Source organism: Scylla paramamosain, unplaced genomic scaffold (assembly GCF_035594125.1).
Source record: "Scylla paramamosain isolate STU-SP2022 unplaced genomic scaffold, ASM3559412v1 Contig30, whole genome shotgun sequence".
Lineage (NCBI taxonomy): Eukaryota > Metazoa > Arthropoda > Malacostraca > Decapoda > Portunidae > Scylla > Scylla paramamosain.
In genome coordinates, this window is record NW_026973695.1 from 870,001 (window position 1) to 885,000 (window position 15,000).

Consider the following 15,000-nt stretch of genomic DNA (forward strand, 5'->3'; position numbering starts at 1 on the left):
GCAAAAGTGAAGACTGCACTCTTATATATATATATATATATATATATATATATATATATATATATATATATATATATATATATATATATATATATATATATATATATATATATATATATATATATAATTTTTTTTTTTTTTTTCACATTAAGGTTCATTTACTTGGTGTTCAGTCTGTCTTGACCTTCATAAAATCTTAGAATTTTACTATATATGAGATACATCATTCACTGTGAGAGAGAACATTTTGCAAAATCAAACTATGAATAAATATTATAATTCTAATAATTGCCTAATATTCAGTTCCAAGGACTATTATCTATGAAGTCTTCAAAAACTATTAGAACTTCAGTTAAAAGTGGCTCCCTTTTTGTGTTCTTGTTCTAATGATTCTCAAAGTTTTCCTTTTTTGACTGATGCACCTAACATATCAATCCTTCTATTACTTGAAGTATTTCTGGAAATCTTGTTCCAGAATGGCTACCAGGTGCACTACCATCTTTCATGTGATGCCTCATCAATTCTCAAATTGAGATAATTTCACTAACATCTTGAGCTTAGGAAACAGCCAGACATCACAAGGAGTCATGTCTAGAGAAAAGGGGCCTGATCAATATGAGAAATTTGGTACTTAGCTAAGAAATCTTAGATTGGGTGTGAAGAATGTGCCAGGACATTGTCATAAAGCAGCTGCTAGTTCCCTGATTTACATAGTGAAGAAGAAAAAAAAAAGAAAAAACTTTATTGAATTGTCATATTTCTAACTAGAAAAAAGTGAATTCATTCACACCACCTACACATGTGTGCATTCTGTCATATTTCAAGATAACTATCTTTATGAAACAAAAAATATATTGAACAAAATCATAAGCTCATTGAACTCATCATCATGCAGTATTATCATAAGCTCATTGAACTCATCATCATGCAGTATTAAGACATTGTTTACATTTTCAACTTTGATTTGATGTTTATTTTCATGTTTAATGTGTGAACAGAGTATTTCAGGGACTATACAAAATATAACCTTAATTATTAATTTACTCATAGTGGTCTTCACCAACCAAATTTTTTTTTTTTTTTTTTTTTTTTTCAAAATTTTCTTGGGAAGTAATATAGGTTAAATCAGATCTCCTGATAATTATCGGCTGGCATCTAGCAAAGTGCAAGGCAAAATCAGCATCATGCATAAATTAATAGATGTTTACATAATAATTGTAAATAGTACTGCACTTGTGGTGTGCTGTGCTGGCACTGCTACAACACTTACAATTTTGATCATCTGTATTGCATCATGTTAGCTGAAATAATCAGCCATAAACTTTCATCACACTCCCATAGGGAAAAGGAAATTACTGGCCTTAGCTAAGAAAACAGACAAAGTCTGTTGAAAAGAGGCAAGGAAGAAGTTTGCACTACAAAAGGATCAATTTACAAATCTAATAAGTGTTAATGAATCAGCCTTCATAGACATGCTCCAAGGTAGTAAGTAATATGTATATACATCCATGTCTAAAGTGGTTCCATCATAACATAACATAACAGTGATCCAACAAAGAATTAATATTAATATTTTTTATTATCATGGTGAGCAAAAAGATGTGTAACAAGGTGTGTGAGATTGCAAAGAGATTTAATTGAAACTGATATAAGTTAAAATAAAAATGAGAAGTGTGAGTGCTTGTGAGTGCATATGGGCCTAGTAGTAAGAAATGATGAGGGGAAATCTCTGACATAATGACCATCTGCATAGTTTTGGAGCGAATATAAATGCATTATTGTTGGGAGATCTGAATGGTATTGTTTGGAATGCAATACAAGAAGGTATGCTTGGTAGGAAAAAAAAAAGAGAAAATGATGAAATTGTGGAGTGAGCAAAATTTGGTAACTGAAAATAGTTTGTTTAAAAAGAAAGATATTTATAAGTGTTATACTTAAATGAACCAAGAGAGTGAAAAGGTTGTCAACAGTGATGAAAAGACATGTGGTTGCATCCAGAAGATAATACTAAGATTGTTGAATTGGACTCTTGGGAGGGAAGGGTGGAGGTAAGCCTGACCACTCCTTGATGGAGAGGAATGCTGTGAGTAGGTATGAGGGAGGAAGCTAGTTGAGTGTGACAGGTAAGTTTTGAAAGTGAGTGGATTTGACAAAAGAGAAAAGTTTAAAGGTGTATGGGATGCAGAGAAAGAGTGAGGTCTTGGTAATGTATGTAGAAGAAGAATAGTAATATTTTGTTATTTAAATGTATTGTGATTGGATATGCAAAAACAGGTTTGTTGTATGAAAAGAATGGGTAGTAGGATAGAGAAAAAACGTAAGGGATGGAATCAAAGAAGTATTGATGTAGCTGAAAAGAAGAATCAATGAAGAGAATTAGATAGGAAAATAACAATGAGAGATGGAGCAAGAAACTGATTCTTTTTTTTCTTGTAGTTAATAAATGGACGGAGCATTATGAGGGTCTGTTTGATGTAGACAGATATGATGATTCCATTGGTTTCATTAAGCTATTTTGTTTGTTTACTGACACCCCTCTCAGAAAAATATGTATTTTCTTTATAACTTATGCAAATCATATATATATATATATATATATATATATATATATATATATATATATATATATATATATATATATATATATATATATATATATATATATATATATATATTCAGATCATAGATATACTATAAAAATGTGATGATTAGTATTTAACACTGTATATACCTACTTCATAATTTATTTGTTTGGTATTATTTCCTCTGCATACATCATAAGCATGTCATCCACTTTGTATATTGCAAAAAAGTCAAATTATACAAAAATTAAGCAACATTAACTAAGGTACTCAACCTTTTTCAGTATCTGAATGAATATGTGATACCTCATTTTAAAACTTAAAGGACTTGTACAAAAAACAGATTATCATATATAAAAGAATATTATTTGCAGTGTGTTAGGACTATAACAGTACTTGAGGAAAAATAAAGACATATAACTAATACAGCAAGTGCACTTGTATTAGATATACGACAAGCAGGATAATTGCTCAGATCTAACAAGAATGCAAATCTATCACTAAATTCATAGAGTTGAATTATTTTTTATACTACTTTAGTAATGAAAATTGCAAAAAAAAAAAAAAAATATATATATATATATATATATATATATATATATATATATATATATATATATATATATATATATATATATATATATATATATATATATATATATATATATATATATTATCTAATGAGAAAATCTTTTGGCTGTAACACTTCATATTGTTCAATAGTATCACTATTAAGACAAGCATATCATGCAAGTGCAGTGAATAATTTAATTGTATACGTACAATTGGTTACTGTGCATGTCATGCGTGTAAAGAGAAGAAAGGAGCCCACGTTAGTTTTAGATGAACATAGCATTAATAACCAATATTCCAGGTACCTGGAAATGACGACACATACACAAAAAAATGTACAAAATATCTGTCAACATTATTGCATAATTATACAAGAAACAGTTGTTGATGGTCATAATTTTCCAGTACATAAATAAAAATGCCTCCATAGAAAATTTAAAAATGATGTACAGTACTTAAGTGATGTCTATCGTGAAAACAATAATCTGCTCTTCTTTTATTTGTGACTTCATAATTCAAGGATTTGTATAATAGCAGATTTTCCCCTGTGTGACTTATCTGCTCATTTTTCACCTTTAACCCTTATCTATTAGCTGTAAGATTAGAGTGAAGGAGGCAATGACCTCACAAGTGAAAAAAAAAAAAGAAGTTTAGCATACATGTGTTAAATATGCCTGGTATAGGGATATAGTGATCCCACCACACACTATGAGATGCAACCATGCAATGGAATTGTATTACATGGTGCATTCAACCTTGAGGGTGGGAATTTCTATAACTTTGGTCAACAACCTCTTTTAGGAGAAGGTTATCCCAAAATTGAACCTACTCTCACTCAAAGAAGGGCAATCTTTTTGTTTGAAACACATGGTGTCCAGTCCTATAAGAATAAACAAGGGGATTAAATGATGTGATGATGATGATGTTGATAGTATTAAATATACATAAAGCATGTAATAGTGATTGCAGCAGAGAGAGAGAGAGAGAGAGAGAGAGAGAGAGAGAGAGAGAGAGAGAGACACCCCCTAACCTAACCTAACCTAACCCAATCTAACCTAACCTAATCTAGCTTAACCTAACCTAACCTAACCCAATCTAACCTAACCTAATCTAACCTAACCTAACCCAACCTAACCTAACCTAACGTAACCCAACCTAACCTAACCTAACCTAACGTAACCTAACCTAACCTAACCTAACCTAACCCAATCTAACCTAACCTAACCCAACCCAACCTAACCCAATCTAACCTAACCTAACCTAACCTAACCCAACCTAACCTAACCTAACCCAACCTAACCTAACCTAACCTAATCTAACCTAACCTAACCTAGCTTAACCTAACCTAACCTAGCCTAACCTAACCTAGCTTAACCTAACCTAACCTAACCTAACCTAACCTAACCTAGCTTAACCTAACCTAACCTAACCTAACCTAGCTTAACCTAACCTAACCTAACCTAACCTAACCCAATCTAACATAACGTAACTTAACCTAACCTAACCTAACCCAACCTAACCTAACCTACCTTAACCTAACCTAACCTAACCTAATCTAACCTAACCTAACGTAACCTAGCTTAACCTAACCTAACCTAACCTAACCCAACCCAATCTAACGTAACCTAACCTAACCTAACCTAACCTAACCCAACAGACAAGGACTGGAGGATAATATCTCGTGAGGAGGTTGGTCTCTGCATAGTTCGGGTCATTGAAGAAACTGCCGTGTGTTCTCTTGACGCGGCCAGGTCAGATGGCTTCACCCTGCTCCACCTGGCTGCCCAGCAAGGCTACCCGAACATGATGCATCGGCTTCTGTCCCTGAAGGTGTGCTTAGGGGCGTTTTGGGGTGTTTTTGGGGGTGTTTGTAGTGTTTGGGGTGTGTTGCAGAGGTTAGTGTGTTTTTTTTTGGGGTGTTTTTTGGATGTTTAGGGAAATTTGGTGTGTTTTTTGGGGTTTTGGGTGTTTTTGGAGTGTTTGCAGTGTTTTTTGGGGTAGTTTTGGGTGTTTTGGGGATGGTTAAAAGTGTTTTTGGGATGTTTGCAGTGGTTTGCGGATAGTTTTGGATGTTTAAGGGTGCTTTAGGAGTGTTTTGGTGTGTTTTGAATGTGTTTTGCGGTGTTTGAGGTGTGTTTTGGAGTGTTAAAGGGTGTTTTGGAGTGTTTAAGGTTGTTTTTGGGTGTGTAAGGATGTTTTGGGATGTTTTTGGTATGTTTTGGGGATATTTAAGGGTGTTTTGGGATGTTATTGGAGTGTTAAAGGGTGTTTTGGGGTGTTTAAGGTTGTTTTTGGGTGTTTAAGGGTGTTTTGGGATGTTTTTGGTATGTTTTGGTGATATTTAAGGGTGTTTTCGGATGTTATTGGAGTGTTAAAGGGTGTTTTGGGGTGTTTAAGGATGTTTTGGGGATATTTAAGGATGTTTTGGGATGTTTTTGGTATGTTTTAGGGATATTCAAGGGTGTTTTGGGATGTTTTTGGTATGTTTTAGGGATATTTAAGGGTGTTTGGGATGTGTGTTTGGGAATGTGACGGTAATTGATATGCTCCTGACGACGTCCTAGCTGGAGGAGGAGCGGAACGTTGATATTAACTGCTGCAATAAGATCGGTTATACGCCTGTTTACTACGCCATCAATGCCAGCAGGTGAGGGAGGAGGAGGAGGAGTGAGTGAGTGAGTGAGTGAGGGAGTGAGGGAGGAGGAGTGGAGGTCTCGACCTTATAAGAGGAGGAGAAAGAGATTTAGAATTTTGTACAGGAAGAGGAGGAGGAGGAGGAGTGGAGGTTTAGAGCTTATAACAGGAGAAAGAGATTTAGAATTTGTACAGAAGGAGGGAGAGGAGGAGGTGGAGGAGGAGGAAGAAGAAGAAGAGTGAGGGAGGAGGTGGAGATTTAGGGTTTGTAAAAGAGGAGAAGGAAGATTAGGATCACTACAGAACAACACATAATACTCTTGCACTTATCAAAAACACACACAAAAAAAACACCCTTTAAAAAACAAAAAAAAACACCAAAAACACCCTTTAAAACTGCAAAACCACTCATAAACACTTTATCTTAACAAAAAAAAACAAAAACACCCTTTAAAACCACAAAAACCACTCATAAACACTTTATCTTAACAAAAACACCCAAAAACACCCTTTAAAACCACAAAAACCACTCATAAATACTTTATCTTAACAAAAAAACCCAAAAACACCCTTTAAAACCACAAAAACCACTCATAAACACTTTATCTTAACAAAAACACCCAAAAACACCCTTTAAAACCACAAAAACCACTCATAAACACTTTATCCTAACAAAAACACCCAAAAACACCCTTTAAAACCACAAAAACCACTCATAAACACTTTAACTTAACAAAAACTCCAACAACACCCAAAAACACCCTTTAAAACCCCCCAAAAAATAACCATGAACACTTCAACTTAACAAAAACACACAAAAACACTTTAAAACCACAAAAAAAACCCAAAAACACCCATAAACACTTTAATTTAACCAAAACTCCCTAAAACACCCTAAAAAATAACCATAAACACTTCAACTTAACAAAAACACCCAAAAACACCCTTCAAAACCCCAAAAAACACCCAAAACACTTTAACTTAACAAAAACAACAAAAAAACATCTTTAAAACTCCACATCCAAACAAAAACACCAACTCAACAAAAACACCCAAAAGACACAAAAAAACGCACTTTTAAAACCCCAAAACACCCAAAAACGCTTCAACTCAGCAAAAAACACTTCAAAACACCCAGAAACACTTTTAAACCCAAAAAGACTTTAATTCAACAAAAAACACCAAAAAAAAACACCAAAAAAACACCCCAAACTGAACCAAACCAAACCTAACCTAACCAAAGCAATCCCACAGGTACGACATTGTGCAGCGGTTCCTCGAGTACAGCCTGGTCCGCAAGGTGCATTGCAAGGCGACAAACGGCGAAACACTCCTGCAATTTTACACCGAACGGAACAACTTGGGGCAGTACGACAACGCAGTGGTGTGCGTGCTGGAGTGCGAGAAGCTCCTGCACTCAACCAAGCCTAGCGCGGAGATGTGTCTTCGCGTGCAACTGGGAACGACAGAGGCCAGTTCGAAGGCCCGCGCTCAGCTGCAGGCCATGTACGAGTCGACGAGAGCACAACGCCACTGCTGGAATTTTTGGTTCTTTCTCTCTTGTTTTCTGCTTCCGTCGGTTTTTTACTACCTAGACGTGTACACCGACATTCTGCTGGCGGTGGAGTACCATCAAGATTACCTGAAGAGCATCAATGACTCCGATGTGGTGGGGACGAGGAACATGACGAGTGCTAATCATTCCCTGTCCGAGGAGATGGTGGTGCTGGTGGATGGCGAGGAGGAGGTGAGTGCGTGTGTGTGTTTGTTTGTTGAACTATATGTAAAAGGCTGAAATAAACTCAAAATGCACTCAAATGATACTTAAACACACTTTACCATCCAAAAACACACAAGAAACACCAAGAAACACATACTAACACACCCAGACAGCCACATACAAACAGTAACACCCCAAAAACACCCAAATTACCCAGAAACACATTTTGTCACCCCAAAACATCTCATAAAACATCCCAAGATGTCCAAAAACACACAAAAAACACAAAAAAGACACTCAAAAACCCACAAAAACACACAAAACCCACAAAAACTCACAAAACACCCACAAAAACACTCAAAAATACCCCACTAACACTCAAAAACACACAAAAAAACACTGAAAAACACACAAAAAACACTGAAAAGTACCCCAAAAAGCACTCTAAAACATCCAAAACACACAAAAACACCCCAAAACACAAAAAAACACAAAAAAACCACCCTACACACACACACACACACACACATTTACCCATCTCTCTAAAAACCCCTCAATGTCTCCCTCCCTCTCTCTCCCTCTCTCTCCCAGGAAGCAGAAGGATTCCTCGCCAACCTAACAGACAACCCAGACAAGATCAATTTCCTATTCACCGTTTTCTTCATCCTGCTGCCAATTACCCTGTTGTCCACTTGGAATCTGTACATTCATGTGACGCAGCAAGATATCCTTCCCATTTTCAAACTGCTACCTTCGTTTTTGCGTGTATCGTTGTAAACGCTCATATTTCTCACCCCCCTGGCCCTCGTCATGGCGTACCTCGAAAATACTTACGCGCAGATGAAGCACATGAACGTCACAGTGCGTCAGATGCAGGAGGTTGGGGTATGTACTGTCTATGGGGTGCTTTGGGGTGAATGTGTGCGTTTTGGGGTGTTTTTGGTTTGTTTTTGGTGTTTTCTTGGATGTGTTTGGGGTGTTTTGGTGTGTTTTGGGTGTTTTGGGGTGTTTTTGGGTGTGTGGGGTGTTTTTGGGTGTTTTTGGGGTGTTTTTGGATGTGTTTTGGTTTGTTTTGGAGTGTTTTTCAATATTTTGGGGGGTGTTTGGTGTGTTTTTGGGGTGTTCAAGGGTGTTCTTGGGTGTTTTTGGAATGTTTTTTTGGGGTGTTTTGTATATTTTAAGGTGTTTTTTAGTGTTTAAGGGTGTTTGGGTGGGAGTTTCCAAGTGGATATTGTTTTTTTTAGCTTGAGTTGATAGGTGGTTTTTTTTTTATTTATTTAATTATTTTATTTTTATTTATTTGTTTTGTTTATTTTATTTATTTATTTATTTTTTTTTTTTGTGGGAGCTCTGTGTGTGTGTGTGTGTGTGTGTGTGTGTGTGTGAGGTTAAAAGAGGAGGAGAAGGAGGAGGGAGAGAGGAAGGGAGGGAGGGAAGGTAGATATTGAGAAAACTTACTTAAAATTCTCTCTCTCTCTCTCTCTCTCTCTCTCTCTCTCTCTCTCTCTCTCTCTCTCTCTCTCTCTCTCTCTCTCTCTCTCTCTCTCTCTCTCTCGCACACACCATGATAACAAAAATAACAATAATAACAGTAATAATTCCTGTAATCCAACTTAACTCAAGCTAACATACACCCCCCCTACCCCTTTGCCCCCTATCCCCCTTGCCCCCTACCCCCCTCTCCCCCCCAGGTTGATAACAAAGAGAGGCACAACCCGCCAGTGGGGGGGTTGCCTCTGAGCCCAGCAACTCACTCTTCCCCCCTTCACAGCGCAAGGTACTGGGGTCAAGTCAGGTTGGATCGGGTCGGGTCGGGTTGGGTCTGGTCAGGTTGGGGGCGTTTTTAAATGGTTGGGGTTTGGTTAGGTTAGGTTGTTGTTGTTGTTGTTGTTGTTGTTGTTGTTGTTGTTGTTGTTGTTGTTGTTGTTTGTTTTTTACTTAATTTCTCTCTCTCTCTCTCTCTCTCTCTCTCTCTCTCTCTCTCTCTCTCTCTCTCTCTCTCTCTCTCTCTCTCTCTCTCTCTCTCTCTCTCTCTCTCTCTCTCTCTCTCTCTCTCTCTCTCTCTCAGTATATTAGTATTGTTATGTAGAACTACTACTACTACTACTACTACTACTACTACTACTAAATAAATCCCCAATAGTAGCTTGTTATATTCTACTATTATTATTATTATTATTATTATTATTATTATTATTATTATTATTATTATTATTATTATTATTACACTTTTGATGTATATATATTTAATTTTTCTGTGTGCATGGGTGTATGTGTGTGTATTTTGAAATCTTTGGGGTATGATGTTGACACACACACACACACACACACACACACACACACACACACACACTAAAACACCCAAAAAACACTGTTATTCACCTCCAAACACCACAAAACACCGCAAAACACACCAAAACACCCCAAAAACACTTCCAAACACACCCAAAACACTCCTAAACACACCCAAACACACTTATTCATTTTTCTTTACCCTTTAAACGCTCAGTCCCCTTCAAACACCGCAAAAACACCCCAAAAACACTTCCAAACACACCCAAAACACCCCCAAACACACCCAAACACACTTATTCATTTTCCTTTACCCTTTAAACGCTCAGTCCCCTTCAAACACCGCAAAAACACCCCAAAAACACTTCCAAACACACCCAAAACACCCCCAAACACACCCAAACACACTTATTAATTTTCCTTTACCCTTTAAACACTCAGTCCCCTTCAAACACCCCAAAAACACCCAGAAACACTCCAAAAACACCCATTTTCTATTTCATCCACCCCTGACTTAACTTAGCCCAGAAATTCAAAAAATACCCTTAAATACCCAAAAACACTGTAAAAACACCCCAAAACACCCATTTTCTATTTCATCCATCCCTAAGTTAACTAACCTAGCCAAAACACCCAAAAACATACCCAAAAACACACCAAAAACACCTCAAAACACCCATTTTCTAATTTAGTTACCCCTTAAATTAACATAACCTAGTGAAAAAACACCAAAAATACCTTTAAATGCCCCAAAACACCCAAAAACCATCATTTAACACCAAAAAAACACCCCAGAAACACCCAAAAACCACCATTAAACACCCAAAAACACCCAAAAACAATACCAGGCGCACTGTACATCTCCTCAGACCCACCCAGGACTAACGCAGGCACTCTTACAGGTGGACTCAAAATCGTACAACAGCTTCCCCCCCCACGGGCCTACCAAGACCTACCGGCACCACATGAGGGACATGGAGATCAGAAAATATTATGACCTTAAGCATGTCGTGCAGATGAGGGTCGCAATCACCAACGTCATGGAGGCCACACTCGAGTCGGCCTTTCAGTTAATTCTGCAGCTGTATATCGTTGGGACGCATTACACTGAGTTGGACCAGGTGCGTTTGTGTGTGTGTTTGTGGGTGTTTGTGGGTGTGTGGGGGTGTTTTGGTTTAAGTACAAAAAAAAAAAAACTGAAACACCCTAAAACACCCAAAAACACCTCTAAAACACCCAAAAACATCCCAAAACACACAAAAACACCAAAAAAACACACTGAAACACCCAAAAACACCCCAAAAACACCCAGAAATACCCAAAAACACTCAAAAATTACAAAAACACCCATTAGTACCCTAAAAACACCCAAAAACACCACAAAACACCCAAAACCACCCAAAAACATCACAAAACACACAAAAACACACAAAAAGCACCCAAGACAACCACTCCATCATCTCCACCCCTTCTCCTCCTCCTCCTCTTCCTCCTACAACCACAACTAACACCACAACTTTCCCACAACAGGTTAAGGACGTGACACTGGGCAGCATCCTGTCTTTGTCACCACTGGGCCACAACACACAGCTCTCCAAACCGGTGTTCTCTGTCCTCATCTCCCTTGTGTCCCTCACCTGGTCCTTCACATCCTACCACAGGTTCTCCAAACTCGGAGGGCTGACTATTTTAAATGCACTGCCCCTCCTGTTCGCAATATTCTTCCAGGTACGGTTCTTAGGGCCGGTTTAATTGTGTATCTTGTGTTTTTAAGTGTGTTTGGGTTTGTGAAAGTGTTTTTTTTGGTTTTGTGTGTGTTTTTTAGTGTTTTGGGGTGTTTTTGGGTGTTTAAGGATGTTTAAGGGTGTTTTTGGGGTATTTAAGGGTGTTTTTTTTGGGGGGGGGTATTTAAGGATGTTATTGGGTGTTTTTGGGTGTTTTTGGGATATTTAAGGGTGTTTTTGGGTGTTTTTGGGTATATAACGGTGTTTAAGGGTGTTTTTGGGATATTTAAGGGTGTTTTTGGGTATTAAAGGGTGTTTTTGGGTATTTTTGGGATATTTAAGGGTGTTTTTGGGTGTTTTTGGTTATTTTTGGGGTGTTTAGTGAATTTAAGGATGTTTTGGGGTGTTTTTGGTGTGTTTTTTGGGGTGTTTAAGGGTGTTTTTTTTATCTGCTTGTGAATTTTGATGGTGTTTTTTATCTTATAAGTAAATTTTGGGGTTTAAATTTTTTTTTCACTTATTTATTCATTTATTTATTAATTTATTTTTTGTTTGTGTGTGTGTGTGTGTGTGTGTTTAGGTATAATTATGAGTTTCAAATAGTAATAGTAACAATAATAATAATAATAATAATAGTAATAGTAATAATAATAATAATAATAATAATAATAATAATAATAATGTGTCCGCAGCTGGTGTCCTGCGCCATCGCCTGTACGGTGTTCACCCTGGCACACACGTGGAAGGTGTTTGTGGTGTTGGGTGTACACTTTGTGGTGGTGCTGGTGTTTAAACTCAAGCTGGAGGAGAGGTGAGTGTGTGTGTGTGTGTGTGTGTGTGTGTGTGTGTGTGTGTGTGTGTGGCAGGTGACACAAGGACACACACAAGCTAAACACTATGAAACAAACACTATAATTCACAATACACCTAAAAGACACCCCAGAACACCCTAAAACACCCCAAAACACCCATAAAACATGCCCAAAACACCCAAAAAACATCTTTAAACACCCTAAAACACACCTAAAACACCCAAGAATTACCAAAAAACACCAAAAAAACTCCAAATATACTCCAAAAACACCCAAAACACCAAAAAACACCTATAGACACCCAAAAAACACACTAAAACACCAAAACACCCAAAAACACCCATAAAAACCCATAAAAACCAAAAAAAAAAAAAACCCAACAACACATTAAAAGACCCCGTTTTCTTTCACCCGCAGTTCAGTGTTGCCAGTACGCACACCGTTTTACTGTTGCCAGTGTTTTTTCATGTACCTGCGTCCATATTTCTACGTTTTCCTTGGCACCATTGCTTCTACGCTGGTGTACTTCAGGCCCTCGGCTGTCAAAAAGCAGAGGGCGCGTCGTCATTCAACCGTAGTGATACAGGTGAGGCTGCAGTGAGGTTAGGTCAGGCTGGGTTAGGTTAAGTTACGTTAAGTTACGTTAAGTTAGGTTAAGTCATGTTAGGTTTGATATTGAAGCAGTATTCAATGACTTAAGCTAACACAAATTTTTCATTCTCTCCCTCCCTTCCCCCCATCGCTGCTATCTCACCCCCTACCCCCCACAGGTGTTGTTTTTAGTCCTAGCCTTCATCGAGAACCTAGTGATGCTTGCCTTGGGGATCTGCTGGCTGGACGACAAATACTTTCATCATACGACACTTTCAAATACGACACTTTCATCATAATTTCTGCTGTCCTGTGTGCCATCAGCTACCTTACTGGCATTATACTACATGCTGTGTACTATAGGTGAGTCTGTGGCTGTGTCCGAGTGATGCTGTGTGTGTTTGTGGTCTTCGTGTGGGTGTGTGAAGATGTGTTGCAGTGCTGGTGGCTGTGTGTTGGCTGTGTGAGTCTGTGGCTGTGTTTGAGTGATGCTGTGTGGGTGTGTGAAGGTGTGTTGCAGTGCTGGTGGCTGTGTGTTGTCTGTGTGAGTCTGTGGCTGTGTTTGAGTGATGCTGTGTGGGTGTGTGAAGGTGTGTTGCTTGTGTGAGTCTGTGGCTGTGTTTGAGTGATGCTGTGTGGGTGTGTGAAGGTGTGTTGCAGTGCTGGTGGCTGTGTGTTGTCTGTGTGAGTCTGTGGCTGTGTTTGAGTGATGCTGTGTGGGTGTCTGAGGGTGTGTTGCAGTGCTGGTGGCTGTGTGTTGGCTGTGTGAGTCTGTGTGTTTCTGTACTGTTGCTTATCATCACTATGCAAAAAAAAAAAAAAAAAACACCAAAACACACCAAAACACCCAAAAAGCACACCAAAACACCCAAAAAACACACCAAAACACACCAAAACACCCAAAAACACACCAAAACACACCAAAACACTCATAAAACACTCCCAGAAACACCCAAAAACACACCACAACACACCAAAACACCAAAAAACACCAAAAAAACACCAAAAAACACCCCACTAACCTTCTGCACCCCAACAGCTGCTTCGGCCATCCATGGGTGGACATCAACAGACCATCAGTGCACCGGGACGCAGACGAGGGGACCCTGGTATTATCATATTACCAGCAAGGCAAGGTGTCAAAATGGGCCATAAATTCTTGTTGTAACATTGAACATCACACAGAAATGCCATCTGATTTAATACCTGGCTTTATTCTAGGTAAAGATATGGTCAGAAGCAAGGAGGTGGACTGGGATAACTTGTAGAGGCCCTGGGGGGGATTGTAGAGTCTGTGGGGGACTTCTGGTGACTCTGGGGAGATTGTGGAGCCTCTGGGGAGATTGTGGTGACTCTGGGAAGATTGTGGTGATGCTTGGGGAGCTTCTGAAGACTCTGGTTAACCTGTGGAAGCCCTGGGTAGCTTGTGAAGGGTCTGGTTTACCTGTGGAAGTCCTGGGTAGCTTGTGAAGGGTCTGGTTTACCTGTGGAAGCCCTGGGTAGCTTGTGAAGGGTCTGGTTAATCTGTAGAAGCCCTGGGTAGCTTGTGAAGGCTTTGGTTAACCTGTGGAGGCCCTGAGTAGCTTGTGAAGGGTCTGCTTAACCTGTGGAAGGCCTGGTGGGCTAGTATAGGGTCTGGTTAACCTGTGGAAAGGTTGGTGGTCTTGTAAAGGGTCTGGTTAACCTGTGGAAGGCCTGGGTAGCTTGTGAAGGCTCTGGTTAACCTGTAGAGGCCCTGGGTAGCTTGTGAAGGGTCTGGATAACCTGTGGAAGGCCTGGTGGGCTTGTGAAGGCTTTGGTTAACCTGTGGAAAGCCTGGTGGGCTTGTAAAGGCTCCCCTGTGGGAGCCCTGGGTAGCTTCTGAAGGCCCTGGTTAACCTGTGGAAGGCCTGGTGGGCTTGTAAAGGCTCTGGTTAACCTGTGGAAGGCCTGGTGGGCTTGTAAAGGCTCTGGTTAACCTGTGGAAGGCCTGGTGGGCTTGTAAAGGCTCTGGTTAACCTGTGGAAGGCCTGGTGGGCTTGTAAAGGCTCTGGTTAACCTGTGGAAGGCCTGGTGGGCTTGTAAAGGCTCTG

The 15,000-nt window shown here is 39.0% G+C and overlaps 1 protein-coding gene across 1 annotated transcript in view; it reads left to right on the forward strand.

Moving 5' to 3' along the window:
- Nucleotides 1-15,000, forward strand: part of LOC135097735 (uncharacterized) — a 43,807-nt gene that overhangs the window by 18,939 nt on the left and 9,868 nt on the right. Inside the window, 9 exon segments of the mRNA XM_063999746.1 lie at nt 4,813-4,985; nt 7,044-7,536; nt 10,704-10,922; nt 11,332-11,529; nt 12,218-12,336; nt 12,755-12,923; nt 13,108-13,182; nt 13,185-13,291; nt 13,968-14,064. Coding sequence (XP_063855816.1) covers nt 7,228-7,536; nt 10,704-10,922; nt 11,332-11,529; nt 12,218-12,336; nt 12,755-12,923; nt 13,108-13,182; nt 13,185-13,291; nt 13,968-14,064 — 1,293 coding nt within the window. The 5' untranslated portion in view covers nt 4,813-4,985; nt 7,044-7,227.